Raw genomic sequence first — 13,519 nt, 5'->3', positions numbered from 1 at the left:
AGTTGAGTTTTTAGCGAGAGGGGTTGCAAGGGTAGCAGCGTAACCAGGTGCGACGATGCGCGCATACCGACAAGTTCCGACGACGAGGAGGGCGGAAAGCAAACCAGTGGTACCAGTATGAGTATTTAGGTACCACTAAGTATGAAATCATCATCAACGATTTTTTAAGTTTAGATGTTTTTTTTCTGCTTGAACTTTTAGTTTATAATTGAATTAGAATATATTTATTGTTTCTATATGATTTATGCCACCAACATTACATTCTGTTATTATTTGTGTTATATTTTATTAAAATATTAGCATATAAACAGAAATTTTACCAAAAATTATTTAAAATTTAATAAAAACAAATTAATGAAAGAATTATTTTTATATCTTGTATATTTTTAAAGTTATATGTTGAAAATTAATATAAATTAACTAGTTTTGGACTGTTGTTAGGTTTAAACTTGTTTTCATTCAGTTTTTAATTAATAATTTATTAATGAATCGACTTAATCGCACCAATCTTATGAAAATGAATTCTTAAATAAATTGTAGGCACAGCTTTATCAAAACAATGTAAAAAAGAAGTTTAAGTCATAAGTTATGACATAAAAAAGTTTATTCTAACAAAAAGTGGTGTTAAATACTTCATAAAATATTGGATTTACTTTCGTTTTTGTTATTTACTCATAAATAAATCAAGCTAAAAATATAAATCTTGTTGGTATCAATGTTATTTTTAATTCTACATCTACATATGTGTTAATTAGATAAACTAAATTATTATTAATGCAATAAATTGGATGAATATGTGATAAATTATTATTTAAATTTTGTTATGAATTAAATACTCTGTAACTAATTATTAAAACAAGATAACTCAACAAAATTTATATTTTTGAATGTGTAAATTAATACTTAACATATCTATATAAATATTATTATTTTATCTTATTGCATTTAAGAATAACTAACAAAAACTAAATTTTCTTCTCTTAAAAAGTGTAATTTTTCCTATTGGAAATAAAAAACCACATTTTCCAAATAGTAAACCACACAAAACCAAAGTAAAGCTGTCTGAAGCTTATGTGTGGAAGTAGTAAAAGTGTTGTTGTATGTGTATGTGTAGAAATATAAAAACGCTCCGATTGTCTACGCTCGGGGTAAGCTGTGAACGCACGCGAACAAAGATCACAATCAAGCGGATCCGTTCGCAATGTCGCAATGTCGCAATGGGTTACGCTGTCACACACTCTCTGAAGGGACGGCAACCCAACACGAGGACAGGGTGCAAACGACACGTAAAAAGTTGCGTCTATGTATCATTTTAAGTTCTATTTTGTTAAAAACTAACCTTAAAATCTCAAAAATTTAATGTATGCAACCAAATTTTCATTATACACTCAAAATATAACCTAAACTATATTTTATTTCTTAATAAAAAGTTATGTAATAGTTTTAATATTAAAACAAGTACCAGTATAGAAGTGGTATAAATCGGTGGTATACTAGGTTTAGAATAGCAAAGGCTGCTTCCGGGTAGGTTCGGGTACGGCACGCGGGCGCACGCGGGACGCAATCGTTAATCCGCTCACACCTGTCAAATTTCATGAATTGCTGCGTCTATAGTTCGTCTAGTTCCTACTCGTAGTCCTAACAAAGTTTGAACTTTTCAGAGTTCAACGTGCAACGTTTCAATTGTGAGCAAAACTACGAAACTCGTACTCGCTAAAAAAAACTAACTGTCACTATTCCGCAGTGGTAACCAGCTTAAAACCCATCGGAGCGTTACAATTAACCTACTTCTTGGCATTATTAATTACTAAATTATAAAATATGCTAAAATTAGGAAAATTTTGACATAAATCAACAAGATATAGACTAGGATATACCAATGATGTATGTTTGGTTGCATATTTTGTTTTAAGAAAGGTTATATAGCAATAAATTTTTATAAATAATTTACATTTCAAATTTACTGATTAAATCCTGATAAACTGGATAATAATTGAACTATTTTTAGAAAAAGAATTTAACAAAGATAAAATTGATTTACAAAAAGCTCAAAATCTAGATAAGGTTATGTCGTTCGACATTTGACAGTTAGTATTTTAATTTTGCCGCTTTTAAAGTAAAAAATCAAATTTTTGTGAAAACTATCAGAAAAAACTATTAATAAATATTTAAAACGTAATTAAAACTGAAATTAATTATTATAACTCCTATTTTACACTTAAAAACAGTTAATAATTCGAAATTAATATAAAAAAGAATTTTTTTGCGATAATTTAATTTTCCAGAGCAAAAATATTCATTTATTTCTTTAATTCGGCTAATTTTACTCTATAATTATCCAAAAATAGCCACTTTTATTCCTATTGCTAAAACTAATCATTAATTGAAACTTGATAATTCAATTTCGCAAATAAAAATCACTCCCAATCTTATCGCGATCGTTTCATTACTCGCATTTTCATCCCCAAATAACACTTCAATTTCACTCGCCGATTACAATCTGTTCGCTCTCTATAAACTCCTAACCATACGGGATTTATCCAAACAATGCGCGCGTTTCTATTGTTAAACGTTTTTTGTATTTTTTCAGTTTTTTTCAAACTCGTCCAACCCCATAACACAAAACTTCACATCTAAGATTTTTACTCAACACACACACACACAACAACACAAACCTACTCATATACATTAGGGGAACTGTCCTAGATTTAACTTTTGTGCAACTTAATTGTAAGATTTGCCGGATCGTACCTACACTCTCTCTCACACAAGAAACGAAATTCGATAAGGGTGCGATATGTGCACAATGTGAAGGTTTTAAAGAAGGCGCGACGCAACCAACTAAACAGAAAATAGAAAATAAAAAAACGGTAAAACTTACGGTGATTTTGGGGTCGTACGAAATCGATTACTCGAAGATGACACGACGAGAACAAACATCCCGAGAATACGAGTACACTTTCACGCACATGGCACAGATTCATTCGGAAACATGACTAATCATTAACTAAATCATTCACACAACAAAAATAACTAACCTCTGTTTTTAAGCATGCGAAAAACATGCAACGTATAAGATTTTTATATATGCAACCCACATATACACAATTTAACGTGTGAATTGATGATGCAGAAATGACATGTGACTTTTTATTTATGTATAGGCAACCCGTATGTCACATTTTACTACTGCAGTTGTGATTTGATGACTCAGCATTTTTTTCTAAAAATCTAAAAAATAAGTGAATTAACACAATCTTCTTTTTAAATATTACAAAATATTACCTAAAATCATCCACAAATAAAAAAACTTACTTTAACTATTTTTTCCACTAAAAACATGCAAATTATTTTCTACATGCAACCAGACATACACCAAAGTTAACCTTGGAATTGATGATGCATAAATGACATGTGATTTATTACCTATATATGCAACCAGTATTGCACATTTTTGATTTAATGACGACGCATTTTTTCTCATCTAAAAATAACTAAATTAATACCAATATCAGAAGGGTGTGTAAAAAACTACTAACCCCACCGTCCCCACCACAATTCGAGTCCTCGCTAACCGGCTCCAATTGATGGCCGCTAGTCGTGCGTCGACATCCGAGTGGAAATTATCATCATCAACCGCCGCCAGTGACGTCAACCCTTCGTCGCGTTGATTGCCGCCCCACGCCGCCTCCGACGACGATTCGTTGAACTGACGCGCACACGCTCTGCATAATTCCACGCACGGTCTCCATTTTACGTGTGGGTGTTGAAACGGGGCGGAGTTTCATGGCTGAGGGTGCGTTCGTGCTGCGATCCGACGACGAAAGGGCTGTGGACGCCCGAGTGCCATTATCCGCTCAGCGCCAACGGCGAGCGGAGCGTTTTATAGTGCAGTTGTGCAATCACGACGCCATTACTAAAGTTAGCAAAAGTATTAAACTGCATCATAACAATCGAAATTCAGATAATACTGAAACTAAACAGTAAGAAGATAATTTCTCAATAGTTTCATCAATCATATTGAGTGATTGATGAAATTTATAAAATTAAATTTCGGTTTTGTTTTTAGTTTAATTTGGTTTTAAATAATAATTTCTAAATTTTGTGTTTTGTGAAGTGTTAAGTGAAAGTGATTTGATTATTTTGGTTTAATTACGTTTTTTAAAAGGATAATCAAGGATGTTTTTAATTTTTTATTATTTTGAGTGAGTAGACCTACTTTAGTCTTTTGAAACTGTAAATTTTTAAAGGGGTTGTTTTCTTTTTGAGTTTTGTTGTCGGTATCTCTATCTGGAGGTAAATTAAGATTGACGGCGAACTTTTAACCTCGGTGAAAAATGTATACGCGGCGGTAGAAATTGACACACGAGACAAGACACTTTCTAAAAAGACGATAAGGGTGGATTGATTTTTATTTTTGTTTGTTTCAACTTTCACTCTTTTTTAAAGCGGATGTTTTTCTATCAGATCGAATTTATTGTTTTTTATTTTATTTTTATTTAATTTTTTATTTTTTCGTTTGATTTACGTGTTAATGGCGTCCTTTTTGTTTGGGGGATGATTATACATGACTAACCCGACGCATCCGCCATTTTTCACTCGGCCAATCACAGCTTTGCATTTTTTACTGACGCTCTCATCGCTTCATCAACATCATCCGCGTGTTATTATTTTCTCTTCTTTTTATTAATTAAATGCAACTATTTAGAATTTATATTATTGCTCTGTGGTTTGAAAAATTGTTACATATTGTTGTAAATATTGTGAGTGTGAGTAATTTGTTTTGTTTTGTATTGTAGATAATATGGATTATCGATGAGTGATGGTTGTGCAGCTAGTGAGTTGGTTTTTATTTTGATTGTTGCTCAGAAAGCCGTGTGATTGACGAGGCTTTCGGGCAATAGTCAGATTCAAAGATAACTCGAATACACGCACATCAAAAAGTGTTTTTAATGGTTTTAATGGTTTAAAATGGTTTCTATGTTCAATATTTCTTTGGTTAATTGAGTTTATTTGCTGTTTTTGTAATAAAATAATTTTAATCGGGTAAAAATTCCAGTGAATTATAAAATATCAAACTAGATGTAAAATAACATTTCAAAGTCAACTTTTAAGCAGTGAAATTTGCCTTTTTAATTTTTTGTAAAAAATGAAAAGGTTTCTAACACAACATATTTCGTAATAACAAAATTATAGTAGGTATTACTTCTTTTAATTTCTTATCAACGTTTTTTGATTTTAATTAATCATTAAACTAATTAATCTTGATATTAGAAAATTAAAACCTTGTTTATTCACCTATCTTGCATCAATTGACTAAAATAAAAGCCATATTTTAAATTATACGCAATGTAAACATTTTTATCACAAACTTTGACAAGCAAGATAGAAAAAAAACGAATGAAAATTGTTTTATATAATAGATCACAAGAAATTAATTAATTCATTGAGTAAATTACAATAATAATTAGCATAAAAGAAGTTAATTTGTATTCTGGTTATTTATACAATTACACAATCAAATTGTTATTAATTTCTGGTTTTAAACTGAACATAACTGTATATTATAAGCCTCAGTATCTTTTTGTGTTTGCCAAGATGACTCATCTCAGATGAGACAATCTTATTTGTTTTACATATTTATTTAGTTAGATTATAAGTCGACTACAAATTGATCTTACTACTATATTGCAGTAAAATAAATTTATTTATACTATTTATAATATATTTATACCAATAAGAGTTTATTTTGTTATGTGTTTCTAGAACCTATTTGAGCAGCTATTCCTAACCTCAACTAACTTACTATTAAGTAATATGGAATTAATAACCTAACTTACTATAAGTATAATACATGATTTTCTTTTTCTTTTAACTGTTACTTGGGTTGCCTACATTAAATCCCAGTAAAAAATGACAATTTTAAATGTTTGTTTGCTTTTGTTTGTTTTTATAATCGTTATTTCGTTTTTTCTACTTTCTTGCGAAACAATTCTGGAAAATATTAGAAATAATTATTTATTTTATCTAAAATTAACAGACATTTTAAATTTTAACCACATTTAACTGATTGTAACCATAACAACCAAAATAAAATTTTCGTTAAACGGAAATAATAGATTGAAATCACTCGTCTGACGGAAATAAACGATAACACATAAGTATATTTAGCCATCAGAATAAAAATTACCCAAAAACACTCAAATTGAAATATTAGGTACTTATCAGCCGATAAATCGCATATTAAACAAAGAAAAACAATTATCATCACTTCAAACAAAATCCAAAAAGTTATAATCACCGTACTCAAACCGTGTGCAAATTTTAAGTAGGTACCAGCAAATAGGTATGTGGGAATGTGGATGGACATTGAAATATGAAAATATTTGTAAACAGAAAAAAAGGAAAACTATAAATAGATTACGCGACATCTACTGAATCAAATCAAAAAATAAGAAAAACTACGTAAAATATAAAGTATTAGGTATGTAGGTACTTACAATATCGTACTTGATAAGTATACTTTTGACCGTAGGACCGGGATAACATACCACGGAATTTGTAGGACAATATGACCGTGACATTATATATATATTAACTAAGTAATAAAAAAAAAATCAGCTGGTTAGTAATAATTTTTGGTGATCTCGTTATCAATACATGTTGGAGGGGGAGGACTCTTTGATGAAACCATAGATTTTGTAGGACAAATATTTTTTCAAATAATTTAGATAATTATCTTAAGATTTAATAAAAAACAATCCAGTTAGTAATTAATATTTGAGAATCATCAAATCGACATATTTTATCATTGCTACCTCTGTTAACTACCACAATCAAAAATTTTCGCACAGGAAATTGTTGGGCGTCTTATCAAAATGAAGCTACTCACGGAAAATTAGCTTGATAGTAATCAAGTGACAAAATAGGCCCCGGATCCTGTACTATAATCACAGACAAAAATTAAGAGAAACGAATGTTCATCATAAGGTTATGTCATTGTGCACACATAGGCAACCTTGATTACTTCATCGTTTGTCAACTGATCAGAAAGCTATGCAACAATGTTACGCATCCTTATCTTATTAGCAGCCTAAGACTTCTAATATTTGAAAAATGCAAAAGAAAAAAAACATTTTTCAGATGTCGCTAGTGTAGCATCAAAATCAAATCTTAATAAACAATAAATTTAATAAAATTCCATCAATATCGAATTTAAAATAACATTTATAGACGAGAATCGACGAATATTAAAATTACACTCACTAATTTAATCCACATCTTCAAGTCTTCAATACGTTCTCTATTAAAATCATCGTACATTCTTCAAAATAAATACAATGCAACAAAAATAAAATCTTGACACAAAAATCAACATCTTCAAAAAAAAAAATCATAAACCTGTCAGACAGAACAGTAAGTATCTATATAATAAAATAAAATATATATTATAGATCACGCGTATTCACATCTATAAAAATATCCGTAGATAAAATACTTGGTATTTTATAATACTCCAGCATCAATCGAAACAGAAAAAATGCGATTAGATTAGACACAATCATTATTGCAAGCTGGAAAACCGATGATAAGTCGGGAATTTCGCCACGTACTCCAAGCTAGGCACCACCAGCTTCGCATGTTTCCTCAGAAAATCCAACCACACATTCTCCTTCTCATTATGATGAAAATACGAGCCCCATCTCCTCGACACCAAGAAATCATCATCGTGATGCGTCTTTTCATGCCCATAAATACCTTCAGCCTCTAATTCTTCACACACCGCCACTGTATCACAATTCGTATGCGCAGACGGTGTGTAAACATCTTGTATTAAATGATCTCCAATGTATACCACCTTCGGATGTGGTTTCCCACTGGTTTTCTTCAGGAATTTATACACACCATCCCAATTCCCAGAGGTATAAATCCCTCCACGCTGGAGATCATCATCAGACACTTCATGTGTCTCCACAAACCCATCCAGTGCTTTAAACGGTCGTTTCTGAGTGAAAAACCCAGGTTTCTTTGCGAAACAAATCACAATATCGAACAACTCAGCCCAGTTGGCACCCAGAGACTTTGTAGCTGTATGCGAAGCAAAATCAACATTAGAACCAGTGATTAGAAACAATAATTTTGTCTTTTTCAGCTCCTTGAACCAATTTATGAGGTTATCACTGCATTTATGGATGTAATTATCTGGATTTGATATTACATTAGGAAAATAGCCACCTTTACTCATACTGAAGTGTTCTTTCTGAAACATATTCTGTAAAGCTTGTTGTATATGTGGATATATGTCATAGTTATCGAGTGGACCATTGTTGACTTCATCCAGAGTATCCACAGCTCGAGCAAAAGCCAAACTCACAGGCATATCGAAATAATCAGACAAAGTACGCATGGATTCAGACAGTGGGCCATTCCAGGTGTGTAGTGGGTCACGGATAAACAGATCAGTAACTTCCCATCGCATTTCAGGTCCATAATACGAAATGATTTGATTTTGTGTGAGTTCTTTACTTCCATGCGACGCATGCAAGATTTTTCCATCAGGTGCAATCCGTAGAAGGTTACCCTTTTTGACATCGAGAATTAATCCTTTGATCATAAACTGCACGCCGTCTTCTTCAATCGGTTGACTGAGATACTTCGCTGAGTAGTGACACTCGTTGATCAGGTATTGTGCAAGAGCGTCATATTCCATTTTAACCATATTACAGACTTTATATCGGCATATTGTATTATCCAGGTCGAAACCAACGCAGTCATAGTCTTCAAAACGGAACAATTCCTTCATTGCTTCTTCATTGAGCTCAGGTAACTCCGCGAATTGCTGGAAATCCGGGGCCGTCATGCTCATATCCGAGATTGATGTGGATTCCATGCGTGCACGCGCTGCGTCTGAGAACCGTCGACTGTGACTGACTGGAGCTGTGAATGCCGTGGACTTTGTTGAATATTTTGAAGTACGCATTGAGGTTGCGTTTAGGAGTAAACAGCGTTCGATTGCGACGCTCACCGACCAGCAAACGTCCGCGTTCGCGCGTCGCGCAATTCGCAGTGTCAGCATTTTCACTTTCCAGCAAACAAATCTAATCGCTGCGGTTAACTCAGGCTGCGATTACACGCTGGGTACAACAACGCATCGTTTAGAATTATACTAAAGCGTCTGGATGTTCACTTATTACACAATTAATAAGCTGTGTTTAGGCGCGCGCTCGATAATCGCGAAGTGTCAGCGCGAATTTCGCTTTCGCGCAAAGTTTACACACGCGCAGAGCGTTACACACGTATTGCTCGTGATGTGGTGTTACATAAAACTTAAGGATATGTTTATATCGTTTAATTTTGATTGCGTTTGATGTCCTTGTGTTGCGTCTGATGAAATATTGCCAAATTGGCCTTGTCCTTGGTCGCGGACGCACCGAACGCGTTATTGCGCTATTTTTGCTTGCGCACTGCTTGGTTTCTTACTGTAAACTGCGTTTTGTAACGGAAAAATCCGCTCTTTGCACTATCCAATTATTCAATGTGTCTATTGATTGGATTGACTTGGCACGCGACGTGGATACAGTCAACAAATTGTCAGGTCAAGTTTTCAACACTTTCGACGTTGTTTCACAAACAATTTGTCAAGTTTTATGTGTTTAACACTTTGAAACTGGTTAATTACTGTTGGATAACAATTATTATGCTTTACACTTTGATTTTATGTTGGTTTTCATCAAATTTGTGTTGATTTTTGTATAATTTGTGTTTTTTATCACAAATTTCACTTAATTTGTTTATAACTTTCGTAATAATTAATATTTTTAAATAATTCTTGCTGTAGGTGATAGGTAATGTTGTTATTAATATGTGTCCAAAGTTTAAACAATGTTAATCTTGTAGTTTTTAAGATATTCACTTTTATTAACACAAATAATTTGTGACATGTTGCAACTTTATTTTAAGATTACGTCGAAGTTAATCAATCAAAACATAAAATTCCACCGGATTCTTCAAGATTATTTAATTGACTATCACCAGTGTCAAAATCATTAAAAAATAATCATAAACAACAAAGTTATTAGAGTTTTAACAAACATTTTCAATATTTTTGAGGTTATTCAGCTAATTCCACAAGTTTTATGTTTAAAAATCACTTTCTTTGATTATTCACAACACATTTTACTAAAGTGATTAATAAATATGAAACTTTTTCCGTGTTACTGTACACTTTGACGCCGTTCGATCAAATGACGATATATTCCGAAGGCGAAAAGCGAAACCGAAATAAAACTTCCAGTTGATTGCCAATGCGCGTGTGAATGAGAACCGCTTGAAATTCGGCGGATTCGACGTGCGTGAATAATCATGTGACGTGACGACCCGAGCCGCGGTCGCTCTTTATTGATACAAATAATTAAACATCGCGTGCATGACCTCCAACGCGCTTTTAATTGCGTAACGCGATTATCTCGTTCGATAGAGGGTGTGAAATTATCGTCTGTTGGCACCGCGGCGAATTTTTATTAAGTTATGTCGTTTACTTTTGTAATTTATACTTTTTTGTGCAAAATTTGTCTGAGTTAACTCATTGTTGACACATTGTGGAATTTTCCAGTTTTAATTTATGCTAATTTACTTGTTTTTATCTTTAACCAGACCTAACAAGTTTTTTCCACAAAAATTTTTGATTTTGGTAGATTTTTGGCTATTATTCGATAATGCGACAAGTTAGAAGCTTATATCTTGCGTATATAGATTCAGTATTAAATTCTGCATCTAACTAAGTCAACTTTTTGTTGATAACTACTTTACATAACTAGTTATGAACAAATAAACTTATTTTTTGACATTTCTACAAAATTTTCATTAAACGCGCTGTATCTTTTCACAAACTTAAGAAAAACCTACTTTGCTATATAATTAGATGTAGAATTTAATGCCGTAGCTGGTATTGAAAGAATCAATTCAATATCTCATTTAGTTTTCGAGTTATTGTAAAAAAAGTAATGAAAAACATGAATTTAAATCATAGACCGGTATCCGTAATGTATAACCCATATGAATGTTCTCCCTCAAAATGGCTGACCCACAAAAGTTGTTTACTTTTTGACAGCAGAGTCAAAAATGACGCCATCTTTATTATACTTGACAATTCATATTATATCATGTAACAAAGTGTAAATTCCTTCTCTAAAATTAAAAATCGCAACCGTTAGTAAAAAATGATTACAACTTCCCGGTAAGTTCCGGAACGGCTTTGAACAGATCAGCGACCAGCCCAAAATCAGACACCTGGAAGATCGGAGCTTCGGGATCCTTGTTGATTGCGACAATGGTCTTACTGTCCTTCATACCGGCAAGATGTTGAATAGCGCCGGAGATACCCACAGCAATATATAGATCCGGTGCGACAATCTTGCCAGTCTGACCAACCTGCAAGTCATTGGCAACGAAACCAGCATCGACGGCAGCACGAGATGCACCGACAGCGGCGCCCATCTTGTCAGCAAGATCGTACAACAGTTTGAAGTTATCGCCGGACTTCATTCCACGTCCGCCGGAGATGACTACTTTGGCGCTGGTTAATTCGGGACGATCGGACTTGCTTAATTCTTGGCTGACGAAGGTGGTTAGGTCGGTGGAGTAGTTGCCATCGATTTTTTCGGTGGCGGTGGAGCCGCCTTCAAGTTTGTCGGCTTCAAAGCTGGTTCCGCGCACGGTGATGACTTTGATTTTATCGGTGGCGGTAAGTGTTTGAATTGCATTACCTATTTATTTAAAAAAAACACGATTAGTAGAAATTTTAGTAAAAACAGTGAAAAACATGTGTTTTGGGTTTAAAAACGTCGCCATTTTGTTATATTAAGTTGTTTTTGATAATTTCTTCATCTGGCAATAGTAAATGAGATATTATTTCAATTATTGCCCAAAATGAAGACTAACTATGGTTGTTTTAGTTGTTTTTGATGATTTTTAAAGAAAATTCGATAAAATTAGAAAAAAGTAAGTTTTCTTTTAAAACTCCGCCATTTTGTTGTTTTTAGATGTTTTTTCAGTGATATTTTAGTGATTTTAGAAAGAAAATGTGATTTAATACACACTATCATCAATCTTAGTAGATATTCGTTTGTTTTTGAGCTAATTAAACGAAAAACTGAAATATTTCAATAAATACTTAGAAAACTGTCTTAAAACTTCAAAAATTGTAAAATTCAACCAAATTTATGGCATTTATACCATAACAAACCAAAATATCACTTAATATAAAAATTAAAACAAATTTTGTATAAAAAAACAACAAAAACACCCCAAAACTTCCAACTTTTCGAACATTTTCCTAACATTTACCTGCATAAACACTCCTAATAAAAGTATCAGCACTCTTAATCCCAATCACATCAGAAACCGGCGAAACATCAAGTTTAGCAGCGACACGCGGCAGCAATGCTTTGCCCATCGCCGAAGCACCGGCAACGATATGCGTAAAATTATACTTCTTCTGTGCTTCAAGAACTAGAGGAGTCATGCTCTCAGCTGTGAAGCCTTTGAAAGCATCAGACTCAGCCACCAGCACTCTAGCCAATCCATTTGCCTTGGCTACAGCATCAGCAGCCTACAAAGAAAACACATTACATAATATACACAATATTTACTATCAATACAAAGAGACTTACAGGTCCACATTTTGTTCCAGCAACTAGCACACTGACTTCTCCACCTAGTTTCTTCGCAGCTGTAATAGCATTCTGGGTGATTGGCAAGAGAGCTTCATTGTTGTGCTCGGCAATGATCAGCGTACTCTGCAGTCTTTTAGACGCCGCAGATAGCTGTATAACATAAATATTCACATATTAATATAAATTATGTTAAAATTTGTTGAGTTTTGATGGTTTTTATGTACCTGGGTGGCGATTTGGCGACTCGACGATGAAAACATGGTCGAGATGCTTTACATAACACGCGCACCGACGATATATGGAGACAACTTTCGTCGTGCAAATTTGCTAGCCTGTTTGTGGAGTTTAGAGCGTTTAGATCAGTTTAATCAAAGTCCAAGGTGCACGAAAGCACGAATACTTTTTCGTCACGTGGACATAGTGGAGATAAAACTAGACATTTACGAATTTTACCGAAGTCAAATGTAAATAACTTGTTTGTAAATAGATAGAAGGGGAAATGTAAGGATTCATATATTTATTTGATAAGATTCATGGCATAAACTGCGTTAAAAAGGCTGAAATATTAAAAATTTATTGTTTATGCAACTTACGCTGCCATTTTGAATGTGATTGTCATTTGTTTCACACGAATGTCAAATTTTCTTTATTTTTAACTAAAAATATAACAAAAATAGTAAATTATGGTATAAAACTTAATAATTAATAATTTTAATAATGTTTAATGTTTTAAATTTGTTATATTTAAGTTTAAACATAATTTTTCAACAAAACTTGTAATATTTTATTAGCTGGTACCTAGCGGTTGAAACATGTACTATATTAGTTCATGAAGATTGCCACTA

The 13,519-nt window shown here is 33.0% G+C and overlaps 2 protein-coding genes across 2 annotated transcripts; both read right to left on the bottom strand.

The window, feature by feature from the left end:
- Positions 1 to 7,282: 7,282 nt before the first annotated feature.
- Positions 7,283 to 9,855, bottom strand: Nt5a (5' nucleotidase A). The gene has a single exon (XM_065309443.1). The coding sequence runs from the start codon at positions 9,074 to 9,076 to the stop codon at positions 7,565 to 7,567; it is 1,512 nt and encodes a 503-aa protein (XP_065165515.1). The 5' UTR covers positions 9,077 to 9,855; the 3' UTR covers positions 7,283 to 7,564.
- A 1,237-nt stretch (positions 9,856 to 11,092) lies between these two features.
- Positions 11,093 to 13,060, bottom strand: wal (electron transfer flavoprotein subunit alpha wal). The gene is made up of 4 exons (XM_065309425.1): positions 12,899 to 13,060; positions 12,672 to 12,824; positions 12,346 to 12,610; positions 11,093 to 11,765 (listed from the first exon to the last, which is right to left on the bottom strand). The coding sequence occupies exons 1-4, from the start codon at positions 12,932 to 12,934 to the stop codon at positions 11,224 to 11,226; spliced, it is 996 nt and encodes a 331-aa protein (XP_065165497.1). The 5' UTR covers positions 12,935 to 13,060; the 3' UTR covers positions 11,093 to 11,223.
- Positions 13,061 to 13,519: the final 459 nt, after the last annotated feature.

The sequence above is a fragment of the Atheta coriaria genome, unplaced genomic scaffold (genome assembly GCF_025399875.1).
Source record: "Atheta coriaria isolate IRGN ID8LTWV9N9 unplaced genomic scaffold, Caltech_Dcor_3.1 hic_scaffold_8_pilon, whole genome shotgun sequence".
Lineage (NCBI taxonomy): Eukaryota > Metazoa > Arthropoda > Insecta > Coleoptera > Staphylinidae > Dalotia > Dalotia coriaria.
The sequence above is the reverse complement of the archived record's forward strand: the minus strand, read 5'-3'. Positions and strand labels throughout refer to the sequence as shown.

Excerpts from the sequence above, each read along its gene's own strand:
- Nt5a (XM_065309443.1), bottom strand. The coding sequence starts at position 9,076 with ATGCTGACACTGCGAATTGCGCGACGCGCGAACGCGGACGTTTGCTGG.
- wal (XM_065309425.1), bottom strand. The coding sequence starts at position 12,934 with ATGTTTTCATCGTCGAGTCGCCAAATCGCCACCCAG. Across the intron at positions 12,825-12,898 it reads GTCGCCAAATCGCCACCCAG|CTATCTGCGGCGTCTAAAAG; the intron begins GTACATAAAAAC and ends TATGTTATACAG. Across the intron at positions 12,611-12,671 it reads CTGGAACAAAATGTGGACCT|GCTGCTGATGCTGTAGCCAA; the intron begins GTAAGTCTCTTT and ends TTTTCTTTGTAG.